Source organism: Colias eurytheme, chromosome 27 (genome assembly GCF_061535395.1).
Source record: "Colias eurytheme isolate Ceu_HAF_F1 chromosome 27, ilColEury1 Martin Lab GWU primary, whole genome shotgun sequence".
In the NCBI taxonomy this organism is placed as follows: Eukaryota; Metazoa; Arthropoda; class Insecta; order Lepidoptera; family Pieridae; genus Colias; species Colias eurytheme.
In genome coordinates this window covers 3,946,279-3,965,984 of record NC_143006.1, presented here as the reverse complement: position 1 = coordinate 3,965,984, position 19,706 = coordinate 3,946,279, and the positions used below count along the sequence as shown (strand labels likewise).

Here is a 19,706-nt window from a genome sequence, read left to right as displayed (position 1 = left end):
AGGAAGTAGAATAAGGGAGATATTAAACATTGAATTGCTATCGAATTATGCGTATCGTAAGTTTACGATTTGCTAATCCCATTGTCATGTATTGATTTGTCCTAATGAGTGAAATTCAATAAATTTTAAATATTAAGAGAAGCTACATTTCAAATAATTGTTAATTAATTTTTCGCTGTGTATTATCTGTTCGTTTGTTTCACGTTTGAATAAACTATGTTTGTGTATCTGTATGTTTGGTTATATGTGTACATCTGTGTCTGTTCGTAACTATATTATCTATGAATGAATGTGCTATCACATTTTTATGTGTTATTTTTATAAGTATTTGTCTGTTTTTATGCATCTATGTTTATGTCCCTCTGTGTGTATCAGTGCCCTTCTGACTATTAGTGTGTGTTTTGTGTTATCTGCTCTCTATGTATCTGTGTCTAATTGTACGTTCTGTTTATGCCCCTCTTTTTGAAGTGAAACTTCTTTATCGGGGTTGGACAAAAATTTAGTGTAACATTTTTGCGTTACACCCGTACGCGTGATATTTTTGCGTTACGCCGTACTCGTGACATTTTTAAGGTCATAAAGAAGTTTCACTTCTTACGTGTGTACTCTAGTACACGCATACATTTTTTGTATCTTTGTGTGTCTGTCTGTAATCTGTATGTGTGTATACCTTCTCCTTATCCTCGGGTGTGGGCGGCGAGGCGGCGGGCGCGTCGGACTGCGCCTGCGCGCGCCGCCCGAGCGTGTTCATCATTACCGCCATTACGTTCTCGTGGACACGTAACACCCTAAATGTGTGATTGTTTTCATTAAATAACGTTTTATTCGAGGATGTACGGGCTTATCCCTACGTGTGTATAATTAATTAATCCATACTTAATATTATAAATGCGAAAGTAACTCTGTCTGTCTGTCTGTTACTCAATCACGCCTAAACTACTGAACCAATTTGCATGAAATTTGGTATGGAGATATTTTGATACCCGAGAAAGAACATATGCTACCTTTTATTGCAAAATATGTACCACGGGCGAAGCCGGGGCGAACCTCTAGTCTTAAATAAAAGAGTTATTAAAATATAAAAAACTTGTATTAAACGGAAATATTAAACGGAAACTTGTAATAAAATGGATGAGTTACGCGAGGTACTCTTAATAGTAGGGGAGCCCAGGATGCTAAATGTGGATTTACTCGAGCGTCACGGGAACCTATTAGAATTGGTAGATTAGACCATAGCGAGAAAAAAAGGTCCTATAATGTTTTCACTTTTAGCGGTGGGGAAGGGTTTTTTGAATTTTTTTTATTTAAAAAAGAAAAAAATTGGCTTGGAAATACTCAAGCGCGTTAGATATTGATATTTTGCATGCTCCAGGACGTCACTGAAAAAAAGTATACGTTAATCTGACGATTTAAGTGGCGATTTAATCGCTATGAAGAAAGGGTAAAAAATTTAAGTAATATTATTCGAGCGCGTCAGATTAATATATGGGGGGGTTAATTACAATATAAGAAGTCCCCATTTCGCTAATCTGACGATTCGAGCTCAACCTTAGGAAATTATGGATTATTCAAATTTTCCAGCGGGGCCCCTGAGCGCACCCACCAACCATAACTGCTCATATTGACTAGAGGTACTAATGAATAGCTAAGGTACCGTCCCTTATAGTAATCTGACGCGCTCGAGTAAATCCCAAAATCCCCTCTTGGCCTCCCCTACTATAATGACCGTCGACGATGAACTGATTTGAATTTATATAAAGTTTAAAATATTGGAAACAACTTGGTTTACGCAATATGCAAGCAAAGCGCCTTATTGCACTTTGGACGTGCTTGCTCGTACAGAGGATTATGACGTTTTCATTGTTCAAGTAATCGTTAAGCAAAAATTGTACGAGCTTAGAAAGTTTAGCATTACAACAATTACAAGCACCTAATGTGTTATCCATTACAAACAATTTATAAAAATGCAAACACATTTGAAATTTATGTAAAGCTTAATTTAGTTCAGAAGTAATAGGATTCTTTATAGCATGTATTACTAACATGTATAGCACTATTTTAAACAAATAAACTGAGTTTGAACTTCTCTGTATTATCTTTAACATCAGAATCTAGAGTGTTCTTAATATTAGCAACTTGAAACAGCAATAAATTTTTCGATGAAATCACCACTTATGTAAATATTAATGTAACTTACCGAATTAAATCTGGATGCTGGAAGAACGTGTGGTTGTTGACAAGTTTCCTGAAATAGAAATATCTTATGAAATCAAATAGTAGAATTAAACTAACATAAATCACGAAGCAAAATCAAAAGTCAAGTTCAGTTTTAACAAATTATTGCGAAAAGATTTTTTTTCGGAAATTTCATATCTTTCTTTCACTCTCTTTTCAAAATTATTGAAATTCTATTTTGTATCGAGGTTTACTTACCACAGCCTCTTCCTCATCAATTCCTCCTCTTCCTGGCTCATCTGTACTGGCAGCAACGCTCGAATCTGGCTAAGTCCGACCCACATCTCCGCTACATCTAGTTTTGTTTTAGCATTGATGACGTATGTCTTTTCTAGAGCTCTGATTAGTTCTCCTACTGCGTCGTATTGACGGACTAGCAGACTGTAAAAGTGGTAATTTCGTATTGAGTTAGGTTTATAGTAAATTTAGTAAGAAATTTGATTAAGTAGGAAGAGATCACTCTTTAGTGATAAGGCCGCCCTCTGTGCTAGTTTAGCTATAATTTTTAGTTTTAAGTAATTTGTATAACTAGCATAGTAAAGTGTTATAAATAAAATAAAATAAATAGACAACTTTTTTTATCACAAATTAGAATAATTTGGTTTAACTTGTCCAAAATATTTCCGAAGATAGAAATGTACGAGTAGGAAAGTCTAAATTGAGAATTAATCTATACTAATATTATAAAGCTGAAGAGTTTGTTTGTTTGTTTGTTTGTTTGTTTGTTTGAACGCACTAATCTCGGGAACTACTGGTCCGATTTGAAAAATTCTTTCGGTGTTAGATAGCCCATTTATCGAGGAAGGTTATAGGCTATATTTCAACACGCTACGGGCAACAGGAGTGGAGCCACGGGGGTGAAACCGCGTGGAGCAGCTAGTTATAAATAATTAAATTCACCCATACAAAATAAATATAACTTTGTTCTATCAGTTTGAAGTTAAATAGAAGAAGCCGAAAGTTTTTTTATACACTTTCCTGCGGCCAATGAATTGGACAATGCAAGCTAAAATCCTTTCATCCCCGAATTTGTCACAATAACAATCATTTTTATTTAAATGCACATTTCTCAGAAAATCTTTTTCTTTTCTTATAATAATTACAATAATACGAACCTAAACATTTCCCTCACAAGCTTAGGAGTTTCGATCTGCGATTCCTCCGCCCAATTAACTATCGTCTGTATCAACACTTTGCGGAATTTCTCTTCTGGCGTTTTCCTTGGTTCCTCTACAAGCGCCTGTAAGTTTATTTTCTTTAATAATAAGTTAGAGTTCATTGCTTGCTAACGTGGGTGTTAAAATTGTGCTCATTTCAGTGTTCTTACAAAACGAGCAATGTATTTTGAATACATTTTCATGGTATTGCTATATTAGTACTTGTTGCGATAAGTTAGTTTTAATAGGATTCGATGCTTTTGATATGGTATCTACTTGTATTGTAGGTACTTTTTTGTCTCATTTCTATGGTGTAAAAATAAAACACGCTGTAAATTCTAAGTGTAGTGTTTAGAATTACTAAATAAAATCAGGCCAAAGTGCGAATTGGCGGATGTAAAAGTTCCGAAGTCATTTAGTTCTAATTACCAAGAAAATAATGCGTCAGAATAATATATTTCATTTTATTTAAAAGATAATACTACTTTATTAATAATTTTAATTATTTCTTATATCAACAGTTATTCTGTGTACATAAATTTTTGATATTTATATAAGGGTCATAAAAAATGTGATCTTAAAAGACTTTGGAACTTAATTTTGTTAAGTTAGAGGACTCTATTATTCTTTCATCTAGTTTTACCTCTTCAACAACACTTTCTGTTTCTTCCTGTAATTAAAGTTTAGTTTGTGTCAACTGTCAATGTGTTATTTTTTATTTTATTATTAACTGCTTATTTACCACATTAATTTTAACGTTTTTAAAGGTTAGAAATAAAGTTAAGATTTTCATTTTCATCTTTATTAGTCACAAAAAGTTAAAATACGGATGTAATTGTATGTGACGTTATATTATTATCAATTAGTAGACTTATAGGCCAGTGGAAATTAACATTAAATTCGCAAAGCACGATGTAGATTTGAATTTTTGGTATGTTGTTTGGATCAGTTAGGGTGATGTAAATCCCAATTTGCAACTTCGAAAAAGTTGTGCTCGCTGCGCACCACGTGATAAACTGCGAAAATTTTGGACTTTTTTCACTTTTTGCTCTAAAAGTCATAAACTATGCGTTTCCGACAAGTACGATTCAGTACATAAATTAAGGTTATTAAATTTGCAACAATTTAAGCCTAACCGCAGCTCTCTAAACCTTATAACGACTAAACTGTGGCCATTCGAAGATGGTTCATTTTTCCCGAAATATTGAAATTTTTAGTTTTGCTCCCGTTTGAAGCAAAATATTGGCAAAAACCGCTCGTTCTATGAGAAGTTCGTATAATAAAGTTGTAGTGCATTTAATTTTCTTTCATAAGAGCATAGAACAAAGTCTGTGAGACAAATATTTCACACACAATATCTGAAAAACAAAAAGAAGGCAGAAATAGATTTTTAAAGAATTGAAACTGAGAGCATATAAAATCATAAAAAGAATAATACTTTTTCATTTGCAGGATAGGTAATTAACAAAATTACAAAATTTGGGAAAGTAGGAAAAAAGATTATACGCAAATAATAAACTGCGAAAATTTTGGACTTTTTTCACTTTTTGCTCTAAAAGTCATAAACTATGTGTTTCCGACAAGTATCATTCAGTACATAAATTAAGGTTATTAAATTTGCAACAATTTAAGCCTAATTAAAGCTCTCTAAATCTTATAGCGACTAAACTGTGGCCATTCGAAGATGGTTCATTTTTCCCGAAATATTGAAATTTTTAGTTTTGCTCCCGTTTGAAGCAAAATATTGGCAAAAACCGCTCGTTCTATGAGAAGGTCGTATAATAAAGTTGTAGTGCATTTCATTTTCTTTCATTAGAGCATAGAACAAAGTCTGTGAGACAAATAGTTCACTCACAATATCTGAAAAACAAAAAGAAGGTAGAAATAGATTTTTAAAGAATTGAAACTGAGGGCATATAAAATCATAAAAAGGATAATACTTTTTCATTTGCAGTATAGGTAATTAACAAAATTACAAAGCTAATTAAATTTGCAACAATTTAAGCCAAACCGCAGCTCTCTAAACCTTATAACAACTAAGCTGTGGCCTTTCAAAGATAGTCAGTTTTTCCCGAAAATTTCAAATTTTTAGTTTTGCTCCCGTTTGAACCAAAATATTGGCAAAAACCGCTCGTTCTATGAGAAAGTCGTATAATAAAGTTGTAGTGCATTTAATTTTCTTTCATTAGAGCATAGAACAAAGTCTGTGAGACAAATAGTTCACTCACAATATCTGAAAAACAAAAAGAAGGTAGAAATAGATTTTTAAAGAATTGAAACTGAGGGCATATAAAATCATAAAAAGGATAATACTTTTTCATTTGCAGGATAGGTAATTAACAAAATTAAATTTTCTACAACTTTATTTTATGACCTTCTCATAGAACGAGCGGTTTTGCCAATATTTTGGTTCAAACGGGAGCAAAACTAAAAATTTGAAAATTTCGGGAAAAACTGACTATCTTTGAAAGGCCACAGCTTAGTTGTTATAAGGTTTAGAGAGCTGCGGTTAGGCTTAAATTGTTGCAAATTTAATTATCTTTGTAATTTTGTTAATTACCTATCCTGCAAATGAAAAAGTATTATCCTTTTTATGATTTTATATGCCCTCAGTTTCAATTCTTTAAAAATCTATTTCTACCTTCTTTTTGTTTTTCAGATATTGTGAGTGAACTATTTGTCTCACAGACTTTGTTCTATGCTCTTATGAAAGAAAATTAAATGCACTACAACTTTATTATACGAACTTCTCATAGAACGAGCGGTTTTTGCCAATATTTTGCTTCAAACGGGAGCAAAACTAAAAATTTCAATATTTCGGGAAAAATGAACCATCTTCGAATGGCCACAGTTTAGTCGTTATAAGGTTTAGAGAGCTGCGGTTAGGCTTAAATTGTTGCAAATTTAATAACCTTAATTTATGTACTGAATCATACTTGTCGGAAACGCATAGTTTATGACTTTTAGAGCAAAAAGTGAAAAAAGTCCAAAATTTTCGCAGTTTATCACGTGGTGCGCAGCGAGCACAACTTTTTCGAAGTTGCAAATTGGGATTTACATCACCCTAACTGATCCAAACAACATACCAAAAATTCAAATCTACATCGTGCTTTGCGAATTTAGGGTTTTTTAGTGTCGATTTCTACTGGCCTATTATTTCTTTAGTATTTAACGAAACACCTTGTTTATTTCGTTTATATTTTATTAAAATGAAGTTTACCTTTGGTTCTTCTTCCAATTCTTTAACAGTATTGATGATGTTGTACAGTTTTCCAAATGCTCCTCTCTTTATTTCTGGTTCTGATGACTGCTGAAATTTAGTTTTCGATTTAGTTATAATTGTATGCTTTTGTTTATAAAACGTCTATCTTTCTTTGTATTAATATAATATGTTTTTATAGACAAAATACATATAATTAAATTACTCACATCACCGTCCGGTTCTTGCAAAGCACCCAAAGAAACATGACTCATGAGTGCATCGTGGAAATCGTTCATACGTGCTATTAATTCTTCACCACACGGACAGTTCTCTGGGTCCTCTTCTTCTAAGTGCTTGAAGCCTGTGTTGATTTGATTTTTGAATTTTGATTAAGGACTTTTAGCTTAGGCTCTGGCAGTTGCAGTTGACAAAGATACAGGTTCAGGTTGAGTGTTAGTGTCAAATTTCAATTTAAAATCAAATTCAAGGTAAACATTAATTCTAATTCGATTTTGACATTATAGTAAGCTATAGTCAATTTGGAAGATTTTTTTATTACTAGATAATATCTTTGAACGTCAAACATTTTAGCCCGTGGTTTTGTTGCCATAGTTTCTTATTAAAATTATGGTGTACAGTTGGTACTGGGCAGTAAATTTTCAGTGTATCAAGTTTAAACACAACCTATTTAATTTTCGAAGAAAGAAATATATTAAAAATTATTAAAAAATTAAAAGATAATTTCAATAGATATAATTCTTATTAAACACTTGACCGTAATTTGAAGCTTACTTCATTGAGAAGGTACCTAGCTTTTTCCGCCTATTTTGCCCTCTCTTTCCGTTGTATATATGCTATCTCTCTCGCACACCTCTCCACCAGGTGGCGGGGCGCACGATAATGTGCGGGCGCTGGATGTTTTTTCATTGGCGTCTAGCTTCCGCCGCGAGAAGGTTGTCTACAAGACTACAACCTTGGTGCTATTAAGTATTGCTTAAAGCAAGTGCTAAAAGTGTTAAAAAGTGTATCCCGTCGGATCGGTACAGTGAGTTATTTTTACATCTATTCAAATAATATTTTACTTAAAAATGAGTAAAAATCTTTAAAGTCAACGGTATAATCGTTGGACTTTATTTAAAATGCTGAGGTTTTTAATGAATCCTTCAGCAATAGTTTATTTTTCAATATGCTTAAATACTTAATAGCATGAATAAAGATATTTAAAATTAACGATACAACCGTTACATTTTACTTGAAATAGTAACTTTTCTTTTGAAATATTTCATTATGCAATATGTACTAATTAATATTTGAATTTTTAATACTGTGAGTAAAGCTATTTTAACGGTGTTACCGTTCGGCTTTACTCGAATCGTTAATATTACTTTTGTGATTATTTGATATTACTAGATATATCAAATACCCTCTCTTGTATATAGATATTTTTAATTATTTATGTCATTTTTAATAATGTGTTTTTATTACAAGGTTACAAGTGAATTTTTCTTGGAAAAATTACAATTAATACCTACTTAGTATGGATATGAGCCAACTCAAAGCTTTACAGGCATACAATCCATTGCTACGACTTTATTACATTGTCGTTATCGATAGGAACGGTTCGGAATTCCTATAATAGTTTATTACTAAAAATTATCGAACGAGATGAGTCAGCTCCAAGAAGTCACGAGTCACGACATGTCAGAACATGTTGTGATATTATTTTATAAATCGTACGGGAGTTACCGCTCAACTGAATAATGATGGATTCGCTCATGTATAGTAGATACGTACCATGAATGTACCACACATTCAAAACTATCCGTAGTCTATACGTGTCCTTTTATGAGTATTATTCTGATCCGTTTTTATGTGAAAATAGACATATTACACACGGCTAATTTGATTGAAAATTACGTTTCCTATGTTTCAAATGATGCAACTTTTTTGTTTAAACGAGTAAGTACCAAAATTTTACAATTAAATTCTTTGGTTTACTGAACTTGTGCTGAAAGGGTTATCGTATAATAATTATCGAGATACCTTAATATAAATTAGATTTAGATACATTTATTTCAAAGGATTTACAATTCACTTCTAACGTTTTAGAATAATATTATAAACTTGTACACCTTGACAAAAAGTAAAAAATTGCGGGTGAGTGGAGAAAATTTTGTTCAATTAAATATAACGTCCTACGACGGTATGGTTGCGTTCGTAAGGAATGTTAACGGATATAAAGCAACTAAATGTTACATCGATTGCATGAACAAAAATAAATATGAATCGAAGTTCATTTTAAAATTTAGTGAATTGATTTGAATTATGAATTTATTAAATAGTTAGTTCTTTTTTATATAAACATAATAATTAATTACCATTGTCAAATCAATTCTTATTAATTCATCCTGGACAGTTGTCGCTAACATTGGAAAATAAGTTAAAGGACCTTGTTAATTGCTATATTATTTAAATGATTATTTACTGCTAATTTTATATTAGCACTAAGGTGTATTCTTGCTCGAAGCAGAATACATAAATGTGGCCACTACTCCTCGCAGGGGTTAGCCAGGTCAAATCCACCCTCGCAGGGTGTCTCTTAAGCATTTTTTGGCAGGCCGTACTTATTTCTAGTTACAAACATCCCTCGCGCAGCTGTCGCTCGCAGGGAAATGGTGCAAATATATATCGGCCCTCGCGGGGCTTTGATTACAACCGTCCTTCACGGAAAAGATGGTGCATTGCACCATCTTTTATATATATCAGCCCTCGCGGGGCTTTGATTACAACCGTCCCTCACGGAGAAATGGTGCAAATATATATCAGCCCTCGCGGGGCTTTGACTACAACAGTACCTCACGGAGACATGGTGCAAATATATATCAGCCCTCGCGGGGCTTTGATGGCGATTGGTGCAAATATACAAAGGATTGATCATTAAAATGATCATAGATATTTGCTTTCGTCAACGAGGACCCACGAAAGAAGTTTTGGATATGACCGTATCGGATCTTCACTCTTCTAAGGTAGGTAGAAAAAGGTTTTGAAATCTTCTTCACAGTGGGCAGTATAGTAATATGACCTAATAAATACAATAAAGGTTAGAGACGTCAAATAATGGGCGCATGAAATTGATACTTCGTATCCTAAAAGTTTACGCTTCAGGAATCAGGAAACCACCATTGGTTTACCAATTATGGAAATTGGAATTGAACAAATCGTATTTACCAATGTAAAGCCTATTCACAACAAAGGAAGGCGAGTCGGATCAAATATCATCTCGCAGATGATTTGTGGCGGTGGTTTCGAGGATTGTCACCAAGCCTTGTGTCAACGGTATGTTTGGTATCGTCATTCAATGGCACTAGCCGACCAATTTTCATATAAAAACATCGGAAGAGATTTTTTAATCGCAAAGCGATTGAATGTAACAAATGACGATTGATTCAAAATCAAATTTCAAATTTCAAACGATTGATTACGTATATTTGACCTCTCATAGGCCTATTTTAGTTGCCCGGTCTTGTAGGCAATTTATTTGACTCGTTTTTCAACCCATTTGACCTCATTATTGCACCCATGAGATTTTTCTTCAGGGCTCAAACAATAAATCGCTGAGGGATTAGGATAATCGTTTGTTAGACAAGTTTCTTGTCATCCCACCAGGATTATTTTATTGTATAATAAAGTTATATACAACTATTTACGTAAAACGTTTAAGTACTCAACGAATACTGAGAATACTGACTGTTGAGTTACATAGGATAGAGGATAAATAACGGAAAGTCAATCTATCTAAACAAAAGCCTCTTATTATTAGATATTACTTGGAACCCCTACCCTAACGAGAAAGCTCTGCCAAATGACTGTTCATTTCTTTGCTTTGAGGGGGGGGGGGGGCAATAAATGAAATGCAGTAGGTACAGACTATACGGCTTTTAAAATATAAGTCTGGTAAGCGAACTAAACTTTGCTAGTTTAGTTCTTGCTATATCGCTGTCCGTGGCTGCCTCGCGTGTTTACGGATGAATAAAGTAATGTCCTGTCTTCGCATCCACAGCTAACTGTCCTATACTGTCATAATCTTAACACAGATTCATTGGACATAGCTCCCCACGAGCTCTGTTCTTCATTTTTGCACTCGCACAACTGTGGACAACACGAGAGCAATGCCTGCATTGGTAGCAGTTACAATCAAGGGCTAGCAAGGTAGGCTAGCCATATTACGGATGTTGGAACAACCGACTATATTTAGGGCAATTTTCTTTGTCCAGTGTAACGTTTAGACTGTCGTAGCATTCCTACGGAACAAAGATGGGATCAGATCTGCATCCTTAATGAAGTTAATCGAAAGGAGATACTTTCAGACGACGATAGTATTCAAAATCCACCATATTCCCGAGCATAATAATGCATAGTTAAGCTTATAATCTCTCTTGCCATTATCCTGCAGCAGAATTCCTTGGCGATAATTTGTTCTCGTAATGCTGGGGCCACACTAACGTCTAAAGTCTAATGCCCTTTATCGCGATAATTATTCCGATAATTTTTAAGGCGTTAAGTGAGTGGCTACACTTGAACGGTCAACGTGAGTGCCGATTGTTGGCGATAAAAACAGCGTTAATTTTACTAAAATTCTAGCAAGATGGACGTAGTGTGACCGCTTCATTGCGTTAATTCTCGCGATAAAGCTATCGCCTCGCCAAACGGCAATGTTAATGCCGTTGTTAAATAATACTGGCTACACCTAAAGTTAACGTCCATTATCGCGTTAATTAATGGCATTTCCCGTTAGTGTGGCCCCAGCATTAGAACGAGCGAGGTTGTTACGATAATATGAGAAATCCTGTCAGTTAGAGACCTGAACGACGCGATAGAGTACCGCTTTTTCAGTAGTAGTAGCACCTAGAAGGGTGAAGGTATTCTGGAAAGCGGAACTGAAGGCCCGGTCAGCAGCACCAGTCACCTAATAGACAGTGTTCAGTGCTGCACCACTATAATCTGCAAAATGACTCTGACGGTATGAAAATGTGGAGTACATTTTCAAAATATCAAATGATATAGTTGGAATAAAAATCCTATTTGCCTCCGTCTACCCAAAAGACGTACGGAGTAGCTAGTAGTAGTTGGTTGAATTATAATAAGTATAGTTAAAATCCTTTATTACTGACTGGATAAATTTGGCTCTTTTCCTATCTGACGTTCGTATAGCTGTTGACTGCCTAGTGTTATGCACAAACACTATTATAAATAAGTCACGTTATGTAGTCCCGAGACTTTCGGTATATAAGTTCTGATGTAAATCATAATTATATCTTAAAACTGAATTGATTAAAAGTAACGTACTTAGCTGAAGTAATTGCAGTTTTGGGACACAGATAAGCTCTTTATCATTTTAGTCTCTTGAGTTCAGTATATTTGTTTCCAGTACAGAGTTTATGACCTATCAGTTTTAAATAAATAATTCATGCATTGTACTGAAAGTACCAGCCATGTTTAGATTATGATTGCGACGTTGGCTCTAAACATTAAAAGATACCGCACGGTTTAGTTGGATGTTAAAAATCTGTATTATAATTTAAACCATTTACCTGTTTTGTTATTTTATTGCCTTATTCAAGGGGTGACCTTTTAAATTTACTTCTGACCCCAAAAGTAAGGACCAAGGTCTCTTCTTGTCCGCTTGTAGCAGGTTGGGTTAAAACTGTGTGAGTTGAGACATTTGGTAATTCTATGTTAAGATGATTCAATGATGCTTCTGCAGAGTTCTAATTGAATAAATAAAGGTTTGAGTTTGAGGTATTTTTGCCTCGTCGGGATCAGCTGTTGCTTCATTTTGTAAGTAAAATCTAAATGCGTAATTGAAAGTCGTTAGGTACTGGCGCTTTCGCAGATTTACGCTAAAGATAGTGAAAATTGTAGTAACTTTAACTTTTCAAGCCCAAAAGGTTAACTAAGGTACGCTTGAACCAATCTCATAAGTTCTAATACTTTTAATCATTATGATTAACTTTTTGGTTCTTATTTGATTAACTTTTCATCTGGGATTGTTAATATATTATATAATATAAAAATTTGTGTGATTTATTAGCTGGTATACTATCTGCACACCTTACTCTTTCAAATAAAGAAATAAGTAATTACTTATGTATTCAAATTCACATTGGCGTCACATTGTACACCAGGTGGGTAACAAACAGGTCTCAATGAAGTAAGCTTCAAATTACGGTCAAGTGTTTAATAGCTGTGTTTTACCTGAAAATAAAACACATATTAAATACTTACCTATATTTGAAGCTTACACTTAACGTCCACCTGTTGTGGATTTCGACTCAATGAAAAAACATCCAGCGCCCGCACATTATCGTGCGCCCCGCCACCTGGTGGAGAGGTGTGCGAGAGAGATAGCATACATACAACGGAAAGAGAGGGCAAAATAGGCGGAAAAAGCTAGGTACCTTCTCAATGAAGTAAGCTTCAAATATAGGTAAGTATTTAATATGTGTTTTATTTTCAGGTAAAACACAGCTATTGTTATGCTTACTAAGTATAGCGTTCATTTGTTCTCTGGGCGGACAACGGAATTCTCTCGTTTTCTTAGCAGCCACTGCACTCGGCAGATCCGACTGCTTAATTTCTGTGTAACGCCTGAAAAATAAAAATAATTAGGTGTCCTAATTAGGTTACGCCAATTATTTGAAAATATCGTTGTTTGAGCTCCTCTGATATTTTTATAGTATCGGTCATATTAATTTTAAAGACTCGAGGTTAGTTATTTGAAACAATACATCTGAAAATTGGGATTACTAAATTTGATGCCTGTAATTTTTTTGACGTGACAACGTCTTATAATTCGATATAGCCGGCTGCACGCACGAAAAAACATGACTCATGCGGCGTTACCTCGCTCTGAGGCGTTCCATGTAAGGCTTGAAGTGCAAGCAAGAGCGCGGAACGAGCGACAAAGAAGCACAATCGGACGTTGTCACGTTCAACTATCGTCAGTAAACCGACTTTACAGACAACCAATTTTTTTTTCATTGAATAGGTACCCAACTTTTTTCGTGATTTGCAATAGTAGGTATCATGTTTTCGAATTAACTGTTAATTTTAACCAATTTAAAACTTGAGTTATATCTTCTACTCTACATTTTCATATTATGTAAATTTGATTATCTTCTCAATTTTCCTCACCTCAACTGATCCGACTGCAAATCGCCCACAAAATCATGCGCAAACGCAATAATGGATTCCACTCGATGTCGTAACTGAATATCGTTCAAGTGTTGGAGCAAATAGCACATTTGGAGTTTGGCACCTTCCGCCATTTTCATGTGGAGCAAACCCTTTCTGTGCTCGTCTTTGCCTTCTGCAAGTTTTATAGGAAAAAAATAAGGATTAAATAATGAGGTCTTTGTTTGCTTGGTGGTAAATATGATGTTTTTGTATAAGTAAATAAAAAAAGACGTGTGGCACTCGGGGACTGCCGCGGTAAAGCTATTGCATGCTATGCCTTCAAGCCACACCTCCGCGCCCGTCGGAGTGGGGAGAGTGAGGTTTTTTCGTTACGGAATTTCTCGATTCAGTCCCCGCGCTCAAGGCCCGCGATAGAAGCTATGCAATAGCTTAATATAAAAAATGTAGGTATTGGTTGTATTTTATTAAATTATTATTAGAATTTTCAAATATTTATGAATTATATTTTTTCGAATAAAAATTTAGAATACTTTATCAAAAAAGTTACAATATATGTAATAAGAAATACTGTTTTGGTAGTCTAATAACATTAATAAATATTTAAATATGCGTTATTTTACAAGTGATTTATAACCTCATTTCTATAATAAAAGTTATTCCAAAAAATAAACTAATGAAATAACTGTTACAAGAGAACTGACCCTGCTTATCTTCAAATATAATATCGTACTAAATAAATATATTTTTGAAAAGAAACTTCTTTATCGGGGTTGGACAAAAATTTAGTGTAACATTTTTGCGTTACGCCGTACGCGTGACATTTTTGCGTTACGCCGTATGCGTGACATTTTTGCGTTACGCCATACTCGTGACATTTTTAAGGTGAAAAGAAGTTTCACTTCTTACGTGTGTACCTACTCTAGTACACGCATACATTTTTTTCCAATATACCTTTATCAAAAGTGGGATCCCATGTCTCAGGGTTGATCATGATGAGCAGCTTCTCAACATCTTCGTCTCTCATCATTCCAACAAGGAGTAGTCTATCCACTAGCTTTATAAGAGGTCTAGAAGAAATAATAAATAAGTATTAAAATGACGTTAGTGAGCTAAGTTTATAATATCAAGATTTAGAATTAAAAGTGTCACAAAAGTGGCACATATATTGTTTTAGATCGATAATACTAACGCCGCGTTTAACCGCTGCGTGAAAATGCCGAGTGTTAACGCTGCGTTTTAATAAACGCAGTTTACGCGTACTGACCGGTTGGCTTGGTTGGTAGTGGCCCTGCCTTCCAAGCCAAAAGTCGTGGGTTCAATTCCCACCCGGGGCAAATATTTGTGTGATGAACATAGATGTTTGCTCTCTGTTTGGGTGTTAATTATCTACATAAGTATTTATTTAAAATTATATATGTATGTTTATCAGCCACCTGGCTTCCATAACACAAGCGAAAGCTTAGTATGGGATCAGATCGTGCCGTATCTGAAAATTGTCCTGAAATATTTATTTATTTAATCGTTGCGTGTAAACATTTCATTTAACGATCACGTGTGAACGCTGCTTTTATGAGCCGTATTTAACCGTTTTAAAAACAATTAATATTTATTATATTAAATTAAATAATTAACCGATTACAAACGCCGCGTTTAAGATGCGTGTAAATGCCACGTCCAAACGCCACGTTTACCCATAATTCATGAATTATTATACAATAAAATATAATACTCACAAGAACAGATTTTCGTTGCTTCCTCCCACAGGATCTCGGTTGTGAACCTAAAGGAAAGGAAATTTAGAAATCAGAAAAACATGGAATTTTTGTAAAGAGCAATGTTCATGTTTTTGCAACATTGATCATTGCTGTATCATCCTTGCTAGCAGCGTGATATTAATTATAGCTTGCCTAGATAAATCTATGCTAATATTATAAAGCTGAAGAGCTTGTTTGTTTGAACGCGCTAATCTCAGAAACTATTGGTCCGATTTGAAAAAATTTTCGGTGTTAGATAGCCTATTTATCGAGGAAGGCTAGGCTATATATCATCACGCCAAGACCATCAGGAGTGGATCAATGCGGGTAAAACCGCGGGGCACAGCTAGGAAAAAAAAGACGGGTTGCACTGGGGGAGTGCCGGCAGAAGTGAAAACTTGATTATTAACGTTGAGCATGTTTGATATCCATCCGTCTTACGCTTTTTCGATCAGGCCACGTGTCCTGACGCGAGTTTAAGATTTTATACCCAACGCCGCTAAAGAAGTTTTCACTTCAAAAACACAAACCTGATTAGTTTCCACGGCCTCAGCGAGCGCCTGCATCACGAAGGATCTCACAACTTCAAGCGGGAAATATGGAGAATATAGATTGCTTATGTCCGATATGTTTTCACTGAAAAGTAAAAAAAAAACGTAAGCATATTAATTCCCGGTTTGGGCTTCTGCAAGAAGCTTATATCTAATACACTGGAGATTTCAGTATGAACATTAACTTGTAACAAGAAAATATGGCCTTGAATGACGCCTGTATGTTTTTTATCCCTTCCACACCCACTTGCCAAGTTAGGTGTGAAAGGGATAAAAAAACATACAGGCGTCATTCAAGGCCATATTTTCTTGTTACAAGTAAATGTTCATACTGAAATCTCCAGTGTATTAGATTTAAGCTTCTTGGGCTTCTGAATAGGTTCTGTTTAGCTTTATCTGTCAGTTAAAATTTAAACATAGATGGAAAATGTCATATGTCTTAAATAGGCTATCAGGGACATTAGTAGCAAGACAAAGCCATAAGAGCAAAAATAATTTGGAAAATCCAAAAGTGCACGCCTCATAATTTTTTTTTAATAAATATTTATTAATTATTATTTTTGTTTATTTAATAACAATTAAACCACATCGAATCAGACCCTGAAAAATGAAAGGGTTCTATTCCTGAGCATACTCAAGCGTAAGAGAAAAAAAAAGACTCGATTAGTAAAGTATTTCGGTCGCTATCGTGTTAACAAGAAAAAGGATCCGCACATACAGACACACGGACGTCCAAGACAGAACTTTTTTAAACTGTTTTTTTACTAGTTTAAATAACAAAAATGACATCAAAAATATCATGAACGTTAAAAATAGTGTTTTTTCTTAATATGTGTGTGTATATATTATCTTACAAGTGCAATGTATGATACATAAAGACATTTTAAGTTTGAAAAATCAGATGTTTTGCGCGAAGTGACAGTAGTACCCACCTCAACGCTTCGCTTATGAGGCGTGCAATTGAATTTATGTAATGATAATTTTCCTTAACAATAATCATTATCAAAAAAGTTTCATAAAACAATCGATTTTAATACTGGTTCAGATAGAGGTTCATTTCAGCAACTAACTACCTTAGCTAAAGTCATAAATATTTCTAAAATTATTTTTTTTCTATGATCTTACGTAACTACAAATTAAAAATTACTAAAGGCAGTTTAGATTTAAATCGCACTTAAAACTGATTATGGTTTCTAACTTAATAGATCTACAAAAATATAAAAATTCCAATACTTACGCAATATTAGTCATGTTCATTTGCGGTCTAACACTTTCAGTTTGTAGTGACCGTAGACTGTGGCACATTTCTGGATCTTCATACAATGCTTTAAGTTCTGGACCCAGGGGAATTACGAATTCGTTCTTACAAGCCTCCCTGTTAAATAAGTTTCATTTAAAATATTAATTGGAGAAATTATTGAAAGTAAATTGTAATTGTACATTTATTTTAAGTTACATATCGTTTCTGTTAATTCTGTTTTTGTGTGCATTGTACAATAAAGTGTTTTCTATTCTATTCTATTCTAAATTTGCTGCAGAAATAATAAGAGTAGATGAAGAATAATAAATTAGACAGAGTCGAAAAGTATTATTATAACAATAGTAATGATAATTATTAATTTAGTAATAATGGTATTAACAACAGAGGCGGCTCGTGACAAAATTGTATGGGTGTTCACTTGAAATAAAACAACGAAAATACAATAGCGTTAGCAGGATAATTTATAAAAAAAAATGAGCACCACAATATTATAAATCCATACTTAATATTATAAATGCGAAAATAACTCTGTCTGTCTGTCTGTTACTCAATCACGCCTAAACTACTGAACCAATTTGCATGAAATTTGGTATGGAGATATTTTGATACCCGAGAAAGGACATAGGCTACCTTTTATTGCGAAATATGTACTACGGGCGAAGCCGGGGCGGACCTCTAGTAATATTATAAATGCAAAAGTGTGTTTATTCGTTTTAATGTGACATGGCCATGGGTAACTCTTGACAGCGGTGAAACGACTCATACTAATACGAATTTAACATCAGGGGAATCCGCGGGCAAAGAAAAATATATGAATATTGTTTTCAATAAAAATGATGATGATGATATTCTTCATGAAATTAATAATAATTCCATAATTCCAGGGCCCTGGAAGCCAGGAAAATTTCTATACGCCAGGAAAATTTCCATAAGAAAGGAAAATTTAAGACAGGTAAATTTCCATAAATCCGGAAAATTTCTATACGTCAGGAAAATTTCTATACGCCAGGAAAATTTCGATAAGCCGGTTGATTAAAACTTGTTGATTTAAATCATGTTTTAAATCAATCGTGCCAACCCTGGTTACAGATACTCACATAGTTGTATTAATACTTACATAGTAGTAGCGTGTGATTCCAAATGCAACGCAATGAGCAGATCGTAGAAACCTTGACGTAACGGACCAGACATGTATTGTGATTGGATCGCGTATAATAGTTGTTTTTGGTCCACATGTTGGCATAGTGCGTGGGCCGCTCTGAAATAATTGTATTGATGGTAAACATTTGTTTAGCAAAGTTAAATCTATATGTTGAGGAATAATTGACAATATGTTGCTAGCTACACAAAGTTTTCAGCCAAATTCTTGCTTAAAATTATCAAAATTGATCAACTGTTGGTCTATATCGAAAATGATAAAAATTATATAAATAACGATTTACTTGATGTACTATTGAATAAATGCAAACCAAATTATGAGAAAAGCAATAAATTTATTACTCCTGTGGAAAACTGTGAAGGTATACAAACAGATAACATTTAAAAATGATACTTTGAAAAGCAAACTACAAACAAAAATAAAAGAAAGACTAAGTATATTTTGAAAGGAAAGCTAAATACCTGTAATTACTCTGATAGCACAGAGCAGCGTACAACGTCAGAGTGTGCGAGTGAAAACTTAGTAGTTTGTCCATTTCTATCAATTCCAGAATATCAATACAACGATCCTCCTCTGTAACAGACATAATATGACGTAAATATAAAAATATTGTAAATTATACATCTTTAAGAACTTTGTCCGTTGTACAAACTTAAGATAATCTTATAATTGGAGTACATACAGATTTAAAAGAAATTGTGTCATTTACTTTAATTTATTTTTTATTTTTTTTTAAACATGACGAAGAAAATGCAGTTTTACTATTGAATAAATAAAGAACGTGTGTGCCGAATACACGTATCAGAAGTGAAACTTCTTTGCCGAGATAAAAGACCAAAATCATCGCCTTTACTCCATGACGTGACGGTATTACCAAGACCTTAAACTTTTAATTAAACGCACCTAAAGAAGTTTCACATCAAAACATCACATACCTGGAATATGTAAAGCTAACATAGACACTGCATCTTCACACAACATCGACCAACCACGAATGTCTGACAGTTTTAGTGCATGTACTTGTAGTGATTGATTTGGTACCTGCAAAATATAAAAAAAATGATAAGAATATTTAAAAGTTATGAGAACACAAATAAACATATTGTTTCTTTAATTTATTACATTTAATATGAGCAAAAGATTTTTTAGAATTACAATTGTGTGTGAAATACATTATAAAAACATGAAAT

The 19,706-nt window shown here is 33.9% G+C and overlaps 1 protein-coding gene across 1 annotated transcript in view; it reads right to left on the bottom strand.

Annotated features, from left to right (window-relative positions):
• Positions 1 to 19,706, bottom strand: part of RyR (Ryanodine receptor) — a 128,049-nt gene that overhangs the window by 51,040 nt on the left and 57,303 nt on the right. Inside the window, exons 42-56 of the mRNA XM_090117172.1 lie at positions 19,452 to 19,557; positions 18,978 to 19,089; positions 18,475 to 18,615; positions 17,334 to 17,471; positions 16,076 to 16,181; positions 15,525 to 15,571; positions 14,743 to 14,858; positions 13,789 to 13,963; positions 13,139 to 13,242; positions 6,822 to 6,955; positions 6,613 to 6,702; positions 3,351 to 3,475; positions 2,434 to 2,616; positions 2,198 to 2,245; positions 671 to 788 (exon numbers count right to left, since the gene is read on the bottom strand). Of these exons, the coding sequence (XP_089973298.1) occupies positions 671 to 788; positions 2,198 to 2,245; positions 2,434 to 2,616; positions 3,351 to 3,475; positions 6,613 to 6,702; positions 6,822 to 6,955; positions 13,139 to 13,242; positions 13,789 to 13,963; positions 14,743 to 14,858; positions 15,525 to 15,571; positions 16,076 to 16,181; positions 17,334 to 17,471; positions 18,475 to 18,615; positions 18,978 to 19,089; positions 19,452 to 19,557 (1,743 nt within the window). The remainder of the gene's footprint in view (positions 1 to 670; positions 789 to 2,197; positions 2,246 to 2,433; positions 2,617 to 3,350; positions 3,476 to 6,612; positions 6,703 to 6,821; positions 6,956 to 13,138; positions 13,243 to 13,788; positions 13,964 to 14,742; positions 14,859 to 15,524; positions 15,572 to 16,075; positions 16,182 to 17,333; positions 17,472 to 18,474; positions 18,616 to 18,977; positions 19,090 to 19,451; positions 19,558 to 19,706) is intronic.